Source organism: Zonotrichia albicollis, chromosome 6 (genome assembly GCF_047830755.1).
Source record: "Zonotrichia albicollis isolate bZonAlb1 chromosome 6, bZonAlb1.hap1, whole genome shotgun sequence".
Taxonomy (NCBI): domain Eukaryota; kingdom Metazoa; phylum Chordata; class Aves; order Passeriformes; family Passerellidae; genus Zonotrichia; species Zonotrichia albicollis.
The window spans coordinates 13,788,005-13,809,600 of record NC_133824.1 but is presented as its reverse complement, the minus strand read 5'-3'; the positions used below and the strand labels follow the sequence as shown (position 1 = coordinate 13,809,600).

General features: G+C 34.0%; 1 protein-coding gene across 4 annotated transcripts in view; it reads right to left on the bottom strand.

Moving 5' to 3' along the window:
* The window catches only part of CEP128 (centrosomal protein 128), a 112,231-nt gene that overhangs the window by 56,787 nt on the left and 33,848 nt on the right, over positions 1 to 21,596 (bottom strand). For all 4 annotated transcript variants that reach the window (XM_074542531.1, XM_005479740.4, XM_026792160.2 and 1 more), the window contains exons 14-19: positions 20,816 to 21,166; positions 16,946 to 17,596; positions 13,037 to 13,201; positions 10,040 to 10,213; positions 8,425 to 8,484; positions 6,550 to 6,742 (exon numbers count right to left, since the gene is read on the bottom strand). In XM_074542531.1, coding sequence (XP_074398632.1) covers positions 6,550 to 6,742; positions 8,425 to 8,484; positions 10,040 to 10,213; positions 13,037 to 13,201; positions 16,946 to 17,596; positions 20,816 to 21,166 — 1,594 coding nt within the window. The remainder of the gene's footprint in view (positions 1 to 6,549; positions 6,743 to 8,424; positions 8,485 to 10,039; positions 10,214 to 13,036; positions 13,202 to 16,945; positions 17,597 to 20,815; positions 21,167 to 21,596) is intronic.

The window sequence follows — 21,596 nt, the reverse complement described above, 5'->3', positions numbered from 1 at the left end:
AAAAAAAAAAAAACAAGAAGGAAAAAAAGATGTTAGATTGTTAGATATAAATAGTTATTACCCTGAATATGCTGATCAGAGTAAATATCCAACCTAGGAATTTGTCATATTTAACCCACTAGAAGGTAAAAAATGGGCAAACAAATTAAATATCACTTATTTAATTTTTATATAGAAAAATTCAAAACCAGCTAGACTTCCTTTTTTTTCAAGAATTCGCTTTAAATGTATATTCTGTAATTAAAATTATTTTGTTGTATACAGTCAACATTAAGAATTGGTTTTACTGATGATCAATTCTTCTCAAAGTGAGGAATTGTTTGGTATTGACAAAAAATTCCTTTGTCAAAGTGAGGATTTTTTTAGTACTGACATAGCACTTAAACTTCAATTTTCCACACACACCATATCATTAGGACTCATTTTAGGAAAAAAAAGATCTTAGCTATCATGTTAGCTGAAAGGATATAAAAGCTTTTAACATAGCAATGAACTACACTGAAAATCATACTCTATTACAGCCTGAAAAATTCTAGGCAAAACCATTACAACAAGAACTAATTTTGAAAGACATTGAATCTCTGACACAGCAAGATGCAAGATTTTAAATACTTCTTTAATTTCAAAAAGTTTACTGTACTAAATCATAGCATTTTTTTCATTTCTCCTCAAATTTCAAACATGATTCATTTGTATTTTAGACTAAGATGGCTTTGACCAAGGGAAGAGGCACAACAGGAGAGGAACATAGAGCCCTTGGTTCAGTTTTATTTCCTATAAGACAGCATATTATTTAAATAAACTGACATCTTCCAAGATATTGATGAGTTTCTTCAGGATGTCATTGTTACCTAAAGAAGAATAAATGACAGACAGCATGCTTCTGTTACATACTTCTCAGAAAAATACTGAATTCAAGACAAGTGTGGAAGTACCTGTGTTTCTTGGAGTAGAGTTTTTTTGGTTGGGTTTTTAAAATTTAATAGTTGTAAAATGGTGATACCAGTTTGGTATAGAAACATAGTACATAACGTGAGAGCATCACAGCACCTTTCATATTAATTCAAGGAGTCCTGATAAAGCTGTACAGTTGATTACAAGATTCTTTTTATTACACAGTGTTAAATCACTGTTAAGCTGTAATTGTGCTTATAAAGAGTCCAATGCCATCATTTCAACAGCTGTAAAAAAAACCACAAAAAACCACTAGATCATAGAACACCAGCTACTTTACCTTGGTTTAAAGAAAAAAAGTCATAATTCACAAAATAAAGAAGAAATGAAATAACACATTTTAATTATTTAATATACACTGAATCCTCATCCCCCAGGTTACTTTTGTTAATTTTGGTTTAGTTTCTGGTATGTGCAGGTAAACCAAGAAATAAATCTAATAAATATAGTCTCTTACTGTTAATGAGCAGTACAAACTCACTAACTTAAAGGACTCATCATGCTTTCCACATCAAAAAACATGTACATAAGTTTCAGATAATCATCTAAAGTATGTGATTCAGAAATAAAAAAGAAATCAAAGGAAGTCTTAAAAAGATCTTAGCTACAGTTTGATCCCATCTCTTACCTTCTCTTTTTTACAATGGCAGCCATATTTTTATGAGTGCATAAAAAGATAATGTCAAATGAAAATGGTTCCAGAAAACAAATAAATAATTACAGCAATGCATGTTCAGTTAGATATCTCCAGTTTTCCGATTTAAAAAAATTCCACAGGGCATGATTTCTAAATGATTTGGGTTTATTTCCATTCTTCTAAGACTCTGAACGCAGGTTCATTTTGGCAAAGTTTAAAAATAACTTAGAAGTCCTCCCTCCTCCTTCCCCCATCACATTAAAAAAACCCAGCATTATTTAAAGGGCAAGAACACTATTAAGAAGAAATAAACTATTTCAACAGTAATGATTTTCAACTTTATGAATTTTGAAGCTCACTATGAAAACCAAGTACTATGAAAAGTTTCTCTGAAATCCTTCAGACTCCTTCCTGTATGTATGCTTAAAAGAGTGTTCTCTCTAGTTGATGCTCCCATCCACTGTTCAATAAAAGATGACCTGAAAATACCTTGTGATGTTTCTTGTTGCCACAGAAAGGACTCTTGCTCATACAAGGACAATATCATGCAATATATGAGAAAAAGGAATTTAATAAAAAAGAAAGAATCAAAGCTGAAAGGGCAGATTCAGGCTTAAAGTTGTCTTCAAAACAGCATATGTACTTTACTATTTAATGAAACACAATAGGTCATAATAGAAAAATTTTAGACTGTTTTGATTTTCACAGGTTTCTAATCTTATCCCGTTCCTCAGTTTAATAGCAGAGATTGCTCAGTGTCAGTATATTTACATTCAATGTACTATACTGTTTCTTATTTTAAATCTTTACTCTTTCTGCTTTAGTGTTCCTGACTCAAACAAAAATTGGACTTCCTGACTTTAAAACAGAAAAAACAGAAATATAATTTGAAAGATTAGGTTTTGTCAAAGCAAGGTTTTACCTACATTTTTAATCTCCTTTAATATACCAGGCTCTTTTGAGTTTATGTTATCCACAGCAGTTGAATAACAGATAATCCTGACTGAACGTAACAGAAATAAAAGAAATTAAAATCAACTGATGTCTTGCTTCAGGAATCACTTCCCAAAATCTTTGCAAATTTTACTTGTTTAAAGTGACGAAACTAAAGGTAACTGTATGATTCATAGAGCTGACACCACCACTAAAACCAGCTGAAATATAAGTCTTTCAAAATTGGATTTCTGTATCCTCAAATATAAAACAACACACAATGATAAATGCATGAGCGATAAACTTAATACATAAAGAAAAACACTACACATTTGTCCAGAACAGTTTTGTACTTGTGACAAATGCATCTAACATTAGTCTATCACAGCTCAGGACTAAAGCTGTTAACTTCCGAAGCTTTACTTAGCAGTATAAATATATAAATATATATATAACTATATATATAACTCTCTCTCTATATATACACACACACACACAGAGAGCAGTATAGGTATAAATGTTATATAAGAGATTCTAAATATGCAATAATTCAAATGTGATTGTAGAGCATTATTTCAGTAGACACTGAGAAAGGATACAGAATACATCCTGCATCACCTGGGACTTGGTGTGAAACAGTTTTTGCAGAATATTTTGAGATAAATTAAATAAGTTATGTAAATGCAAGCAATGCACCTCTTCTTCTTACATCACTACAGCCATACTAACATTGTTTCCTTAAAAAAGGAACAGATATGGTCTTCCCAAATATTCAGGTCTTATTTTGCTAAAGATTTATTAGTTGACTGTCCATGTCTTCTCTGAAGTAGCAGTATATTATCCTGAAACAAAAGAACTGTGCAGACTTCATGTCCACCACTGTATAACATATTATGTCTAGCTATATACATATCAATATATTCCAAGATTTTCTTGGAAAGGCAATTAAAGTATATCTGAGTTTATAAAACCATTGGGTCCACCCAGGATCAAATACAGACTTTCACTGATTTGAATGATCAACTTTTCATACTACACCATCTGGCTAGATCATACAGAAATACAATAAACGAAAGAAATTTGTGCTAGGTCTTGGGTACAATTGCTGACAATGGCATTCACAAAATAATAAAAATAAAATTCTTGTTAGCTAAACTAATTTTAAAATTGTTCTTAAGAATACCACGGCATGCTCAGTGATTCCAGAATGCAAATTAAATTTTTAGCTAAGAAACACGAACTTATGCATTTTATTTCCTCAGACCTTTGTCTATTTTCTTAACATATTGAATACCTAGTGCAATAAATTTGATTCTAAGACCAAAATCACTCCAAGATGAACACAGAATGCAAGTTGTTACTGAAATATCCCATTGTGTAGCATGCTAGATAAATACCTTGTTAAGTGGTGAACTGCATCCCATGTACCAATCTACAAACCTGAAATCAGAAGTCACATCCTCTTCAATTCTTCTGTATTTATAAATATTGCTAGACTTCTGAATTTCTAAACTCACCATCATGATATTCTTTTCAAGAAAAGAAGAGAAATGTAGCTGATCTTGAAGCATCTCCAGATAACTATGAAACTTCTGCTACTCTGTAAACAATCCTGAAACTCTGTGCTTCACAACTATATTTTGCTTCATTCATATTCTCTCATGGATGATTCTCTGTGTTAGCTTACTTGTATTTGTCAGGATTATACCACAGGGACAGCCAGTTTATACCACCACAGGTACCACTGTGATAAGGTTAACACTTCTACAGAGATTTGTAAGTAGGTTTTAAAAACCTACAATATCCCAGCTATTTACAAATGCCTTGGTGAAAAGACAAAAAAATACATAGTTAAAAGTTTTAGAAAATCTATTTAAGCTAATAAAACTTCCTTAAACATGTTCATCAACAAAGTAATTTAAATACTTATGCCACCTACTTTTGATATGTCCACCATAAATCTCTATTTTTATTCTTTCTCCCCAAAAAACTCCATGAATAAATTACATCAGATCCACAGAAAGGAAATAAGAAAATCAATTTCTTGAGAATACAATTTCTCTGTCTCATTTTCCTAAGTTTTGATTTATATGAACTTAAATTAATGGATTATTTTCAGACTATATGAGGTACTCAGACAAGTGGTTTGTGTCAGTGGGGACAGTGAACCACATCCATGGATATTCATGGTTATCACAGAATCTGATAAAATGCTCCATCTAAAATCTGCATCATTGCAACAGAAAATATTTTCATCCATTTGATCACATTTGACTGAACATCTATTTTATTTAGCAATACCTTAAAGAATACTTTGATGTTAAAAAAAAAAAAAGTGAAGGGCATTTTTAATGAATTAAATACATTCTGCCTTCATTTCCTTTATTCCTGTACCTGGGATTTGCCTGTAATTTCATTACTGGGTGCCTTAGTATTGTGTAATTTTTTATGCTTAAGTAAGAAAATCCAACTAGCATTCTGTAACCTTAATTTAAATTTTTTATCATTTTGATGGATTGCTTTCTCCTTTTGGCTTAACACCTTTTTTATACTTTTAGCTGGGTTTTCTTTTTTCTCTCTGGGAAAGTAGCTTTTCCAATTTTCATGTTCAAGTTATTTTTCCATTAAACTATTTACACATTTACATTCTTGTATTACTTGCTTCATAATCAAGGCTGGGCTTCTCACTCAGTATGTAAGAGTATTCATTCAAGATATAAAAACAGACTCTGTCTTGCACCCTTTTTTAAATAAAAACCCCTTTTAAACATTTAAATGTATCCCTTAGTGAATGACAGTACTCAAAACTCAGATTACCAGATATGCATTCTATTATTTCTCTACCTTCTGCAACTTCTGAAAAATAACTGGTTTGGTATAATGAAGATCATAATTTTCAAATTAAAAAGAAAAATCTAAGCTGACATGACTGTAAAACAAACCAATTAAATTCACATGGAGACTGTAAATCCATTATTCTTGCATACACAGTCACATGCATTGTCATGACATGCACGTGTCAAAAAAGATATAAATAAAATTAAAAAAAAAAACCCAAGTGATGTACAGTATCACTACTCACCATCAAGTAATGTCCAGCCCCTTCTCCAGCTGTGATTGGCTCCTCCCAAACTCTCCTGTGTTTGTACACTGGGAATAATATTCTAATACATGGAATATACCTTTGCCAGTTCCCCCGGCCTGCCCATGTTCCCGTGCAGCTATTTATGCACCATCTCACTATTAGAGCATGGAAAACTGAAAACTGCTTGACTTAGATTGCAACAAGTAAATCATCAGTGTGTTTGCAACATTACTATCAATATTAAATCCAGAACACTGCACATTTCAGCTACAAGGAAGAGAATTAACTTTGTTCTCGCCAAAACCAAGCAGTTTTGTTTTTTGTTGCAATTCACAAAACATTTGCAATAAGTCAACTGCTAGAAGCTGTAACTATATTTACTAAAAGTTTACACTTATGAGAATCTACGTCAATCAGCACAAAGTGACAATGAACAAAATAACGAAAGAGAATACTTATTCTGCCCAGTTCTATCATATGGAGTCCTGAATAAAGGCTGGAACAAGATTTCTGAAGAAAATCTAAAAGGTGACACCTTTCTTCCAAAACTGAGGGACCAGAATACAATGAAAGATCATACCATGACACAGTGAGCTGTGCAATAGCAGTCTAATTCAGACTGCCTCAGACTCTTGTATAATCCCTTTTTGCCCAGGTTGTGCAATGTCCCAGATGGTACAGCTGGGAAATAATTTCTCTATCCACTGTGCATGATGAAAACTCGTGTGTTACTCAGTCACTGTATGGGTTTGAAAGGTGGCTGATTGCATTGGCCTTTTTTGTCAGCAAGGGAAAACAAAAAACCACAAACAAAACATTATTCTTGGTTAGCACTAGCCCACTGCAGTTTGAAATAATTAGCTGTGCCATGAAAATCATAATTAATAGAATATTAAATTCTTTGTCCCTTTTATTAACAAAAATGGAATCCATAACATACCTCTTTTTTCTCTGTGAACTTCTTCCAAAAGTTTTTCCTGTTTTTTTATCTGTTTAAAGAGAGACTGATGCTCAGTCTCCTTTATCTGTGTAAAGTGCTTGAGCTGTTCTCGGCTCTGCAGCAAGTAGCATCGCAGCTTTTTTTCCTTACTTTCTCTTTCCTTTACCTCCTCACAGAGCCACTGAAGCTTAGTCTACATTTAAAACAAAAGGTACAATAAAAAGTAAAGAGTTCTAATAAAAATAAGAGGACATAAATGTTCACTGACCAAATTATGTTGGAGTCACACGTTACTCATTTGTAGCTATCTGAATACAATAATAACAATAATAACAGAGGGCATTTAGATATATTAAGAGAAGAAAAGTTGATTTTCAAGAGACTTAAAAGACATATTTTGGTTGATAATTATATGGGAAAAGTGATTTTCTTTTATTTTATTTCTTTTAAATCAGAAGCATGAATTTGCTAGGGTAGATATGGAAATTCATATTGAATTAGTGCACACATAGGCACCAAGAGATAGGCCTTCCTTTCAAAGTACCTTTTTCTCTCATTTTAATGTTGGCAGAATTTTAAAATATTTCCCCTTTCTAAAAAAGTGACATCAATCCTTTCTAGTCAGCAAAAGTCAATATTTAAGGTTCACTCAGAGGAGAAAAAGATCTCATTGGTAAGGTTGTGATCAATTTAGTAAATCTAGAAGCGATGAAATGGAATACAGTATGGAAACTTTCACACAGTATTTAAAAACAAAAGAAAATAAATGTGGCACTTTAGGCAGTCATTCATTCTAAACTTCCCTCTAGCAGCTAAACAAACTTAGGTTTGCAAAGTATTAATAGGTGGTCTTTAAAAAAAATTTTTAATAATATGTGTCACTTTTTCAAATGAAGAAAACACTTCCTCCGTAACATTTCTCCTTTGATTCCAATCTTTTTTCTGTTATCTATGGTGGAAGTCTTTCTTGGTCTACAAGTCTCACAAAGACCTCATGCCATGAATAATCTTCTCTTACATGCAAACATTTGCAATTTTTTTCCTTAAGTCAATTCTCCTGCGGCTTCAACCTTTCTATATGAAGTAAAACCACCAGTTGTTTTTCCACAGTATGTGATCTATTTTAATAATGAGAAATTTACTTATTTTAAAAGATACTGGGTAAGAAGTGTGCTATGTGTGTGAGTTAAGGGAGCTGGAGGAAAGCTGCAAAATGAAAAGCAAGATTTATGAGTTACAGTCATCACCTTGAAGATGTTCTCAAGCATGTGTGCCCCCATATTATAGGATTTGAAAGCTTCAATGGGGAAAGAAAAATCGTTTATTTTCCAAGAATCCAATCTAATATATTTTAGACTGAACAAATACCAGCCTTATTTAAAATAATTTCTAGCCTTGTGATACTTCTGTAAGAGAAACTTAACCTGCTAACTACATTCTCATGCTTTACTCAAAAAATTTGAACCAGATCTAAAGGCTATCACTGCTCTTACTTATATGCCTTTTTTTTGTGAAAACAACATTGCTATTTATTTTGCTATAGAGATGGCTATTTCTTGTTGATAGAAACATTTGGAAAATTATTCTATCAGTTAAAATAAAAGTCTGGAAATATCAGAATAATTGCCAAAGGAATGCTTTTGTATTTTTTCTTTTACCCTTGAAGTGCCATTTTAAATGGACTTTCAACTAAATCAGACCCATCCATTCACAGACTCACCCCCTCACTAGAGTGTAATATAGGGTTAGGGCTGAAAAGGACCTTAAGGATCATCTAGTTCCAACTCCCTGATATGTGCAGAGACACCTCCCACTACATCATCAAATGCTGAATATTAGCTTACTCAGTAACATTTCAGGAGGTTTGACTATTACCTTGGTTTCTGCTAACCAGCGATGAGGATCATTCGGTACTGTTGGCGTAAGGGATATTGCCTATGAAAAAGCAGGTGACAAAGAAACAGACATAAAATGGGAATTAGGCATAGGAGGAAGAAAGTCTTTTCTGCTTACTGGAAATTCATCAAAGAAATACATTTCTTATCAAGGAAGATTAAGCCTAGTGCTTGACTTCTCTCAATACAAATATTTATCCATCAAATTCCTCCTGCTTACCCAAGTTGGAGCAGCAACTTCTTGAAGTAAATGGTGAAATTTTTTAGAAACTTTAGCAATACCTGAAGTACTAGGCAGAGGAACAATATTATAAAAGAAGACGATTATCTTTAAAAAAATAAAAATTCACACCAGGACCACAAACTAACTTTTTTTTCACATTAACTGTCTAGTCAAAAACTTGCATTCAGAACTGGTTTAAGTTGGCCAGCGATAAGAAACCAAGGAGAATTGTATAAACAGGGATCTGCAAAACCTTATCCAGAAACCAAAAGATCGTCACAAGGTGAGCAACAAGTCCAAGAAGGCATGGTTCAGTGATCAAAAATCTGGCAACCACAGCAGATTACAAAACTTATTAAAAAAAAGAGACCTATCTGTAAGGATAGAGAGGAGAAAGCTTGTTTGTAAAATACATTTTCTTAGAATTCTCATCTAGTTTTGTGCTGCAATACCCCAACTCCATGTGTAAGTGGAGAAATGGTGTCAATTGTGGAAAAAAAAATAATTTCAAAAGCAATCCAGCCCAGTCAAATGACCAAGAGCTATAAAGTAATTTTTGTTTAAACAGCAAGACAAAAAAAAAGATGTAATCTGAATGTACTCTCGGTTGTAGCTAAGGCCAAAAGGCCACTAGGTCAAGCACTGGTAAGTGTGGCGACAAGCTGAGTCAGACAGTCTGTTCTCACTATTCTCAGAAATGTACAATGTTGATTTAAGAGGATCAGTCATGTAGAATCATATGGAGGGAGCAAGAGTGGTTTCTGCACCTGGGGAGCAAATGAGAACGCTCAGAAGAAAAGCTACAGGGAGACAGGGGCTGCAGGAGAAGTAGCAAAATAGCAAAACAGAAGTTCCAGCAAGCTACCAGTTTCCTGAAAATGTGAGTCTGAGTTTTCTGGATACAAGGACCTGCTCCTCAAAAGAGGAGGGTATAAACACTTTCCATTTTCAGTATTCAGTTCTCTACATAAAAAACAAAGCATCCAAGTGATTTTTAAACAAAAAATTTCTTTCATTTTCTCCCAGTTTTAAAAGCATTTTAGGCCCTTCTTAAGGATTTCCCAATTCCAGGAACATGGCCTAAGAAAACCTACCTCAAAATTTTGGCTAATAAAAGGTCCTTTCACAGAAACAAAGGAGAACTATTTCTCAAAAAGGAAAAAAATAAGAAAGCAGTACCAACTCATGCATGGACAGTCCTTCACAGTATCCCATTCTAATACATAGCAATGTCCCTCTGTACCAGCTATATACCCATAATTCTGTCAGAATAATTATCTATGCATCAGTGAAAACAATGCATGCAAGTTCCACTACAAATTTTCATCAAGAAAAGAACAAAACCTGCAGCATACTTAAAACTTAGAATTACTTTGAATTTCTCCATGGAGTCCCGAGAAATGATTTCACAAGCAGCATCAATTTCACTTCCTATCATGGAGAGAATGGATTGCTGTTCCATTTCTAATTGACGTAGCTGATCCTTAAACTGCAGTCTGGCCTCACTCATCTTTCTCAAATGATCTTCATTGCTGATCTGTTTTTCCTGGAGTGAAAAAGGAAAAACAAAACAAAGTTAAGTAATTGCATTAATAATATATGTCATCAGCCATGTATCATTCAATCTCATAATCACACCACACTCAGTCACATTAAGTTCAACTGCTTGCCATGGAAAAATAACACCTTTGAATAGCACTTGTAAGTTCCTCCCTTGGTTCTCCTCATTATCCTGTAAATCAGTTATGAAGAAACTGCTACCAAATCCAAACTCAACAATCATAAAGCCTATTTTCAAAGTCAAAAATAGATGTTCTAATACAAATCTCCTCATGAGTAGAAAAAGAGCCCAGACTAAATACTCCCATTATTATCTTTTGCCCTCAATCTGTTGTAGGCATGTAATATCTATTGTCAGAAAAGAGATCCCAGAAGGAAAATTTTATTGGCAGTCAGTGTGCCCTCCAAGGAAAACTACTCAAAGAATATCTCACAGGAGAGTGAGTGGCACAGAGGAAAGTGTTTTACGTTATCAACTAATGTCAGAAAGTTGATTAAATATATTACAGGTTTCTAAAATTCAGATTATCTTTTTATATCTATGATAGAGCTGCCATAAAACCAAACAAAACTGCTGCTAGATTACACAAAATATTGAATTATGCGTTATAAATAATATAGACAAACTTGTCCTGTGAGAATAAGTGAAATGGAAACACACCTGTCTGCTGCTGAGATCAGGAGGATGTAATGCAGCAAAGGGCAAACACTTTAACTGTGAGTTGCACCAAGAATAGTGAGAACAGCAAGGATTTAAAAAAATTATTAATTGTGGACCTCCACAATGACAAGGTACAACTGTTTGAAGTCTCTTTGTTAGAAATCTTCATACACTGCTCTTATGAGACACCAACGCAGAGTTAGGTAATATCTAACACTCAAGTTCCATGAATGGGATATATATGGAATCACAGAATCATTCACGGAGTCCAACTAAAAACCCCATACTGCCAAGTCCACCACTAAACCATATCCCTGAATACCACATGTAGATGTCTTTTGAACACCTCCAGGGGTGGTGACTCAACCACTTCCCTAAGCAGCCTGCTCCAATGCCTGAATACATTTTTTCCAATATCCAATCTAAATCTCCCCTGACACAGCTTAAGGCTATTTGCTCTTGTCCTATCACTTGCTATTTGGGAGACAAGACCAACATCCACCATGCTATCTCCTTTCAGGAGGTTGCATACATATATACGTATAGGGGTTTATTTCTACTAGCAAAACAGGTGTTTCTAATGTAGGTGGCCTACAAATGTGGAACACCAATACTTGATAAGCAGTCTGATTTTTTCATTTAACTAATACAAAAATACTTGGGACAGTAGTTATTCAAACTGAAGAAGTCATAAGATTTTTTAAGATGGACAGATTCCAGTATTTCTGTACTATAAAGATGGGAGCTGAAATAATAGTTTTGACCTAGACTAGTATTCTGAAAGCAATAAGATTGCACTGTATATATTTCCAGTACCTGTATTCTGTTACCCCACTATTCACTGAATGCATTCCAACACATGTCAAAGTTCATTCCCAAAGATCATGACTAAAACAGAACACATAACTTTATTTTTTTATTTATCTGCTTGATTTTGTGAATGTTTCAACATTCGTTAACATTCTACATCCAGAGTTTACAGGAGAAAAAAAGTCACTAATGACTCAGAAGTGCACAGAAGGAAAAGGAAAGAAACCAACCATTATGCTCTGCTCCTTCACCTTTCAATTAAAAAAAAAATCTAAGCTAGCTATAATACCTAAGCCCCTTTGAATTAGTATTTGCATTAAGAACAGAATATTAAAAGTATAAAAAGCATGGAAAAGAAATAAAATACTCTGTAACACAATAAGCTTCTGCTGTGTTGCCACAATTGTATGCTAGCATGAGGTTGCTGAAGAGGTAATATTATTTCCCCCATCCTAAAATCCCTTTTGACAATCCACAAAACCAAAATAGCAACTATTTTTTTAAGTTAACCTAAATGCAAGCTAATAGAAGTTTCCATCTGCCTTTACCTGCAGAAGTTGAGACCACAGGATTGCAAGCTTAAAATCTTCTCTGATCTTTTTCAATTTAGAGATAAAAGATTATTTTGATTCAAAAAGTGTCTTCCCAATATTAGGTAAGGCTGGAGCTAATACACAACAGACTACAGAAGCCAATGTACATTCCTATAAACATATTTTCTTAATGATAGATATTATACAACTGAAATGCCAACACAGAAAAAACACATTTTGAATTTTCATTTTAAGTACTTTTTACTAGTCTGACAAGTTGAGCTTTTAAACCACTTCCTGATAGTTTAGCAAGCTAAAGAAATGCCAGATTTAACATTTTTCTAACGCTACACTATAAAAGAAAATCCCAAAAAAACAAAAATCCTCCACCCCAACATTATTAGAATTTCTTTTACTATGCTTACATTGCATATCTACTTCAAATTATTTCTAAATCATTCACAGCTCCACTGTATGAAGATGTGAAATATGAAGAAAACTAGAAGTAGCTTATTAAACATTTCTTGGTTATCTACATTCAACATCAGGCAAGTAAGAGGATTTATATTTCTAGTCCTAAATAATATTAGCAAATCTTTGGAGTGATACCATTCATAATCCAGCCAAAGCATTTTTGTCTTCTTCCATTCATAAAGAAACTATGTACTGTGGCACAACTGGGTGTATTCCTTAATACATACAGTCTGGGGTTTTTTCGGTTTACCATCTATTTCTATAATCCGTCATTTATTTTAGGTATTTATCAGCAGAGAAACAAATCATGGTTAAAATAAGTTAATTTTACCTTTTTCTCCAGTTCTTGTTTTACAAACTCACATTTCCGTTTTAGTTTTGTATTTTCTTCCTCATTTTGGGTTAATTCTTCTGTCAACTTATCACACTCAACTTTTATTTTTTCCAGTTGTCGACACTGAGCCTTGACTATGTTTTTCTCTTCTAAAAGTTCCATCTGATGGTAAAGGGAAAAAAGATTACAAAGTTACTGTATGGGTTATTTTAAAACACATCCAAACTCTAAAGTTTTATATCAGTGATAAATGTAAAAAATTAAATTAAGTTCTACTAAGTGCAATTACTTATTTGAACATGGAAAACACACATCACAAAGTTGCAGAACCATACAGTGCTTTAAAAGCAGAAAACAGAAGTCTCATGTTCTTCATTTCAGCTCTGCTACACTCATCAGCTTACATCATCCTGAGAAGCCTAGTATTTATACAGCTTTTCCATTACTAAAATAATTTGGAATCAGAAAGTCTAAAACTCATTTAATTTCAGGAACCAGTGCTAAATTTATATCTGCAAGGAAACAACAGCAAAGATTTAGTATTTTTAAGTTCTAGATTTGTGTGGGTTTAGTGCTGTTACTTTGTACGATTAATGCTACTCATGAAACTTTGCAGAGAAAAATGAAGAAAATATGTAAGGATCTAGAAAGCCTCAAAACAATGAGTAAATAATGTATATTTGTTTCCAGTGAAAAAATTAATTGACTGAAAATGAGAGATTTGAGAAAAGCTCCATAGTATCTAGAAAATTTTTAAAAATACAACAAAGAAGCAAATTAATGCACACATGCGTCAAAACCAGTTTCAGATTAGATGACGTGAGGGATGCAGTTAAACAGAAAAATAAACTTGGGAAGTAAATTTCTTTGTGAGGAAATGCAAAAATTCTATTTCCCAATTACACTATAAATATAACTTCTATGAAGAAGAAGGGTAAGGAGAGAAGTTTTATGAATTAATTTAGACACTAAACTGATTACAAAAACTCTTCCAAAGGTCAATTTGAGAAAGAACTTCGGCATTCACAGTCTACAAAGATTTAAGACCACAAAGACAAGCCTGCAATGGCCAAAACATCTCCTGTGAATATGCTTATGCTTATAAAAATCAGTTCTTGCTAAAAGTAATTGCATTATAACATCTATGCAGATGGAGACATTTCAAGAAAAAATCCTTCACCTCTATTACCCTTGAGACACAGAAGAGAAAGTCAATACTTATTAATTTCCAGTATGACAAGGTAGATATGACTATAATTTAATTGATCTTTATTGAACCCAATTTTAACATTTAATACTCTCCAGGAAAAATCGGATGGCACAACTGGAAAATGTATAGAAAACAATTTAAAAAGAAATATACACATTTACACAATTTAATATGTATAGCTACATATCTCTATAAGTTTAGATTAAAGATTAATACTTCAAACACTTCCATACTGTCAGGCAGCAGGAAATTTTGTATGTTATCATACTAACAAGCATGTTTTTAAAGCAAATGAGGGTATGTATTAAAATTAGGTGACAGATCCAGAGTTTCTGAGCACAAAGCCAAATGGGGATCACTAAGCAAACCACTTGATTTCCTATGCCTAGTGTATCAATCCTTTTAAATACGAAATAAGACATCATAGAGGCATTGGTTGGGAATCATTTAGGATGTTCTAACAGAAACCAAATTAAAAGTTTAAGCATCAGAACTTCAGTAATGAAACAGTAAAATCCTTCTTACTGGTATCTCTAAAAACTCTGTTTTTCTCCACTTCTCTTGCATCATACAATATTTTTATGGTACCTTCCCTACTACCCCAAAAAATCCTTAACTACTTAATTATTTTTCAATCCAGTGCTGCACTACAGAAAACCAGGCAAAAGTGGGGCAGAAAGTACCATACAGAGTAGGCAAGCGAGGAAAGAACAACTAAAATCAAAAGTCACTTCTTTTTACAATCTGTGCAGAAGTTAGTTCTCTAAACACAGGACTCTCTAGCCTTGATTTCCTGGAAGTAACTCATAAATGCATCCTCTTTAAGTTTAAGGCTTTGGATTCTACAAATATATTAAATTTCACTTCACTCCTCAAGTCTCCCTCAACCAACATTTATTTTTAAAGCCTTAACTATCTTTGGACAGGATATGTGTATTCCTTTCCAAAAACAGTTACAAAGGTTGGACACAGCTGAGGTATAAATAAGGTCAACTATTACTGTAACAGTAAAAGACAACTGGTTGCTAGCCACAAAATCTTAGCAGCTTGAAAAGAAAATATAACAGGTTAAAAAAACCCCAACTTTTTCTGTTGGATTTCCCCAAACACTAAGAACAAAATACTTTTAAAAAAAGGGTAAAAAAAGATAAAATGTATGTTAAGTTTACCTTACTTTAGAAGACAAGTATGTCCATAAAATTGAAATCCAAATGCAATGTAATGATGAGTTCAGACAAAAAGTAACCAAATCACCTGCAGGATGACATGTTCTCATCAGATCTTCCTAGAGATGCATGTGATTTTCTGATTTTTTTTCACTTATAGTCTCTTAATTAAGAGAATCTTGTGCATTATCATTTTGTATACTTCTAAAAAAATTTGCCTACCCTAATATCTTAGAAAATTCATCTCCCTCAAACCTTCTGCTCTTAAAAATATATTTAGGATTTATGATTCTGGGGAAGTCATGGAACTGTAAATGAAATATGGAAGTGAATTTTTTAATAGTCTGTTTAGGTTCAACAATCAGTAAAAATAAAAAAGTCCTAACAGTAGGATTTGCTGCTTCATAGAAAAACACAGTCACAATCAACTTACTTTTTCTTATTTGCATCCAGAATACACCTTCCTTCTTCTCACTTGATATCAAAAGTAAACTCTTAATTTCAATGTCATTGCCAAAGAAAAAAACACTTTTGGACAGACCACTTAAATAATGACATACACACTAAAAATTAGGTCTACAATGTTAAGCACTGCTGTCAAAATATTTGATTTTAATGACCCTTCTACTAACAACAACCTAGGGGGGTTTTTATTGCTTTCTTCACTTAAAGGTTTCCATGTTACCAATTGCTTAAGAATTATTATCAAGTCATGAATGATATATTACATAACTAAACACTAGTCCCAACACAGATCCCCGAGGAACACCACTCCTCACTCCTGTACATCAGGACTCCATCTGGACTCTGAGCCACTGACCACAACCCTCTGAATGTGACCATTCAGCCAATTTATTATCTATCTAACAGTCCACCTACCAAATCCATCTCTCTCCAATTTAGAGAAGGATGTTGTGGGGCACTGTGTCGAACACTTTACAAAAGCCCAGCTAAATGACATCTGCAGCCCTTCCCTTGTCCCCTGATGCAGTCACTCCATCAGAGAAGGCCTCTGGGTTGGTCAGACATGATTTGCCCTCGGTGAAGCTGTGCTGACTGTCTCAAATCATGTCCCTGTCCTCCATGTGGTTTAGTGTAGCTTCTAAAAGGTTTTGTTCCATGACCTTTCCAGGAAAAGAGAGAAGGCTGACAGACCAGTAGCTCCCATACTCCTCCTTTCTACCCTTTTAAAAGATGGTGTCCTGGGGTGACTGTATGGTACAATGCTTCCCCTACCCAGTCACTTGGGACTTCACCTGCCTGCCATATTAAAACATTACAGCATCATAAATTTCCTTTTATTTTGATCATATCTATTTTACTATTTTTGAACTAAGATTTTGACCTAAAACTGGTACTGTAACACTTTTACCCTGAACTTTGAACTTTTACAATGGCTTTCAATAACATGTGTGTTAAGTGCTTTAAAGCCCATGCTTTATTACCTTCATCATTCAGTGGCAGGGGCTGTATGTGGGGTGTGTGGGAGGAGGGGGAAAATCTGACATTGGAATTCTTTGAAATAAGTACCTTTAGCACTCTAATCTGAGCCTCTCCATCATCTTTTTCTTGTTTAAGGAGTTTCATGAGCTCTTGAACATTTTGTTCATGTTTGATTTTCACATTTTGTAACTCTGATCTAAGATCTGCCAACTCCTGTTGGTGAATTTCTCTTTCCATCTTCAGCTGCCTGTTAGCTGAAATCATCTCTTCATGACTAGATTCCTGCTGTTTCTGGAGGTCTGAGAGGCTCTTAAGTAATTCCTTTTTGGCTTTCTCCTCTTCTGCAATTCTGTTTGTTAGTTCCACACGTACAGCACTTAAATGTTTTACATCTGCTTGCATTTCTAGGAGTCGTTCTTGGTCTTTTTTATGAAACAAGTTAATAGTTGCAAGTTCTGTCTTCAAGTGCTCCTTCTCAGCTTGCATTTGGTTTTGTAGAAAGACTTGCTTTTTCAACTCATTCTCCAACTTTTTTACAGTACCTTGAACTTCTTTGATCTCTTCTTCAAGAGATACCTGGTGTGACTCCATTTCATTCAGTTTTACCTCTTTACAGTGGAGGAGTTCTTCCTGCTGGGCTCTCTTTGTAAGCACATCGTTCAGCTCTTTCCGCAGGTTTTCTATTTGATTTATAGCTGAGAGAAGCTGACTTTTGAGATCATCTTTTTCTTTAAGGGCCTAGGAAAGAAAAAAAATCCATTCTGATCTGAAGTAATTAAAGACAGTTGTTGGAAGGATATCCTTAGACATCAGGTATGTCTATGGAACAATTAACATATGTATGTGAAAATACAAAATTTTTGCTTGCTATGAACTCGGTTCAAATGTAGTCAGTGTTTCTTTAAATTTACACACTTTAGATCATGTGCAATCTCAAACTTGGACTTTTCCTTAAATTATATAGCCTTCTAAATAGGGATAGTTCTGGTTAATTCTCTGCATCTCACACTCTCTCTTTGCAGACTGAGAAGTGTTTCTTTATTGGCTCCTCCAGAAAACAAGATGGAGAAAATAAGGTAATGGAGTAATGCAGCAGCACACAGGGATGACTACTGGAAATATAAAGCATACCTATGGTCCACTCCATATGCTGACTTATTTTGTTTATTTTCTAAAATATTACATAGAAAGTATAGCAGCTTTAACATATGTTTGGAATTATGCCCCGTAGATGAATTAGTAGCAGTTAAAAGCTTGGTTCACTTATGCATCAAAGCCACGAAATAACGAAAATCATCTCCCAAATAGAAATCAATCAAATGCAATAAAATACTAAAAAATTCCTGTGTTTTCCTAGGATCTTCAAGGCTTGGGTGTTTTTTTCAACATTGATATATTTAATGTAAAAATTACCAGAGAATCACAGAATGTGTAAGCTTGAAAGGGCCACAATGGGTCATCTGGTCCAACCTCCCTGCTCAAGCAAATTTTTCCTAGCACACAGACACAGGATGGCATCCAGATGGTTCCTGAGTATCTTCAGTGAGGGAGACTACACAACCCATTTGGGCAATCTGTTCCAATATATCAGATTCTTTAAACTGACTTAATAAATTCTATACTAAATTTTACTGAGCATTTTCATCAATTCCACAAGCAACACACATTTCTTATGGATATAGCAAAATAACTTGAAACAATCCAGAACAAAAAGACAATTAGGGTTAAAAGTGTGCAGTTAAAAATAATAAAACAGTTTGCAATTACAAGAATAAGCAACACAAAGCAAAATACAAATGTAAAAAAATTAAGGACATGGACTGATGACCATCATGGGTTTTTCCAGAAAAAAAACCTACCCAACAAAAAGACTCTCCTAAACCTATCTTGTAATTCTACTGGAAGAATTCAGCTTAAAAGACTCAAAGCACCACCAAAAACCAAACAAAAACAAAACTCCAGAAAAATTTCAAACTACAACCTATAAGTTACTTGCTTTGAGTATGTTTTCTACATTACGTAACTTAAAGAACATGTTTCAAAAGATGTCAGAAACTCCACTGTCAAACAATATTAAGGACAACCACATGGGCAAAACTTCAACCAAATTATCCCAGTAATTCCAAAAGAATGAAACCTAAACAATCTTTGTATAGCACGTTTGTTGTCTGCCAATATTTCAAAAATCTCAAAATTGCAAGCTATGATTGTAACCTAATTTTGAAAATTTTCCATCAACCCTTTGAAGTCTTCTAACAGAAATCAAAGAAAACAAACTGCCTTTATTGTTTTTACAGATTTCTTCCTTTGTTTTTACAGATTTTTGTCTCAATTGTTAATTGCCTGCATTTCAAAGGTACTTAAATTATGTTCATCTAGTTAGCTCAAGTTTAAACTAAATGCTGCATCTAGATTGATTATATCCCTATAAGTAAAACTGCTTCCAACTTTATATTGAGAACATGAAACATTGTTTGTACTTTTTTCTCCTTCACAATGACACACAGTTCATTTGATTTTCTATATCTTAAAATAAAGAAACTTTCTTCACCAGACAATTACCTCAAACCTGTTGGCAGGACGGTCACCACTTTAAAAGTAAAAACAAATACTGACAGCATTTCTTAAATGGAGCTTAAGGCAAAGTTTAACCACTGCATTTAGCATGTGAATATATGTGCCACATAAAAAGAGGTAAAATCCATATTAAAGAATCTTGCATAACAAAGAAAATTTGAACATGGAAAGTGTTATCTAGTGCCTCTACAAAGACCAGCCTATGTGTTTAAAAGAACAGTGATTCCAGAACCTTTTTGGGAACTACTGCTTCTTATTCACAATTTGTCTCTACTTTTTGCTTCTTTGTCCATTTGATAGAAACCCATGATTTTTAAATGATTCAGGTTTTCTTCCTCTCCTTACAACCACCATTTTCTTAGGCAAGACTGACCAGCTTCTTACATGTTTAAGAATCTTACTCTCCCAGACAAGCGCTAGGGCAAACAAATACAAGATTACTATAGAATGAATTGCTGGAGCATGGAAAAGAGGAAATAATAATAAAAAGTAAGGAATATGATAGGCAATAGGAGAGAAATAGCAACACCAGGAATCAAAGTTTAGTTTTGCTACATTTTATTAATTTCAACTCAGTGATAGCCCCTTTGTGACTTCTCCTGTGCTTTGACCATGCCTGTGTTCATGTACCAATCTCAGAACAGACCGTTTGATCAGAAACAACACAGGATTAACAGACATCCACCACTGCGTCCCATTTAGTCCTTGAAAACCTCAATCTTTGAGCAAAACAAAACAGAGGATGGAGCCCTCTCTAGCCCATCACATTCAGCAACTTAAACTGGAAGGATGCCATGAGAAAATATGTGAAAAGAGTATAGCACTGTAAAACAAGAGCCATACAATATGACAGACTGCACCAGCAGAGCATGTAGGTTAAGATAAAAGCTCACAGCATAGAGTTAAGCACTATATCAGCCACTATTAGAAACAAGCAACTTTTGACCCAGCCACTGGAAAACAGACCCACAAACTCATTGCCAACAGAATGGTGGTTGCTACCATTATTCTGATAAAGGATGATAAACATTAGCATTGATGTGAGTGCTTGTCTTTAAAACAGTGTCAGCAACTGAACAAATAAGTCTTCTAAGTCAAAACAAAAAAAACCCCTATGTTTTCCTGAGAAACTCTAGAGGAGGAAAAAAGGAGGAACAAGTGGTCTGCCATACTGAACAAAGACAAACGAAAACCCCAGAAATATTACACAATCAATTTTCAAATTGATTTTTTAAAGAAAAAGTTCTGAAAATTATACAGAAGAGGTCCAGAACTTAAAGCAGAAAGCAGTTTAAGTCACAGTTTATATATAAACTCCTTCTCTTCATTTTCAAAACAAAAGGAAAGGGTACCAAAAAAAAAAAAATCAAGAAATCTTACCTGACTATTCTTGTCCATCAGCTCACTGATAGTTTGATTTTGCTTTTCTACCTCACGATCCAGTTTCTTACACTTCAGTTTCCATTGGCGGATGGTTTCCTGGGCTCTCACCTTCAAATCCTCTCTTTTTTTCTCAATCTCCAGCCTGAGTGCCTCTGAGTGCTTGAATTCACTGAGATAGCGTTCTGCTTCCTTGGTACTCTCTTCAACCTGTTGAGCTAACTCAGCAGACTGGAGTTCAGTTTGTCTGCGTCCACTCTCACATGCCTTGTAGCAATTCTCTATCTCCTTCAGCTGATCCAGCATTTTTTCCTGCTGCTTCTCCCTGTTTTCCAGGTCAGATGTTAACATCTGGAATGATAACAGCAAAATACAAACATTCTCTAAAGATGTGCAGTATGAAACTTTATCAAGTAACATACAGCAACATTAAATCACATTTTTATTAAGTATGAACAGCATAAAAGATCTTGACTATCAAGGAAAGTCCTGTTAGCCCAGAGAATCTCTCCCTCTGCAAGAGTAAAGAATTCCAGCACAAGACATAGAATACATACTACTCAATTCTTTCTGCATTTGTTCCTCTTCTAGTTGTTCTTGTTATTTTTCTGTATTCCAAGTTTGAGATCAATCATTGACTATATATTACACACTACACAAATAAGAAATAAACTAAACAGTAAGATATAAGGAGATTAATGTAAACAGATGAGAGGAAAAGAATAACTGGAAAGGACAAAACAGCAGTCACCACAACAACTGAAATTTATAGTTTATGAGC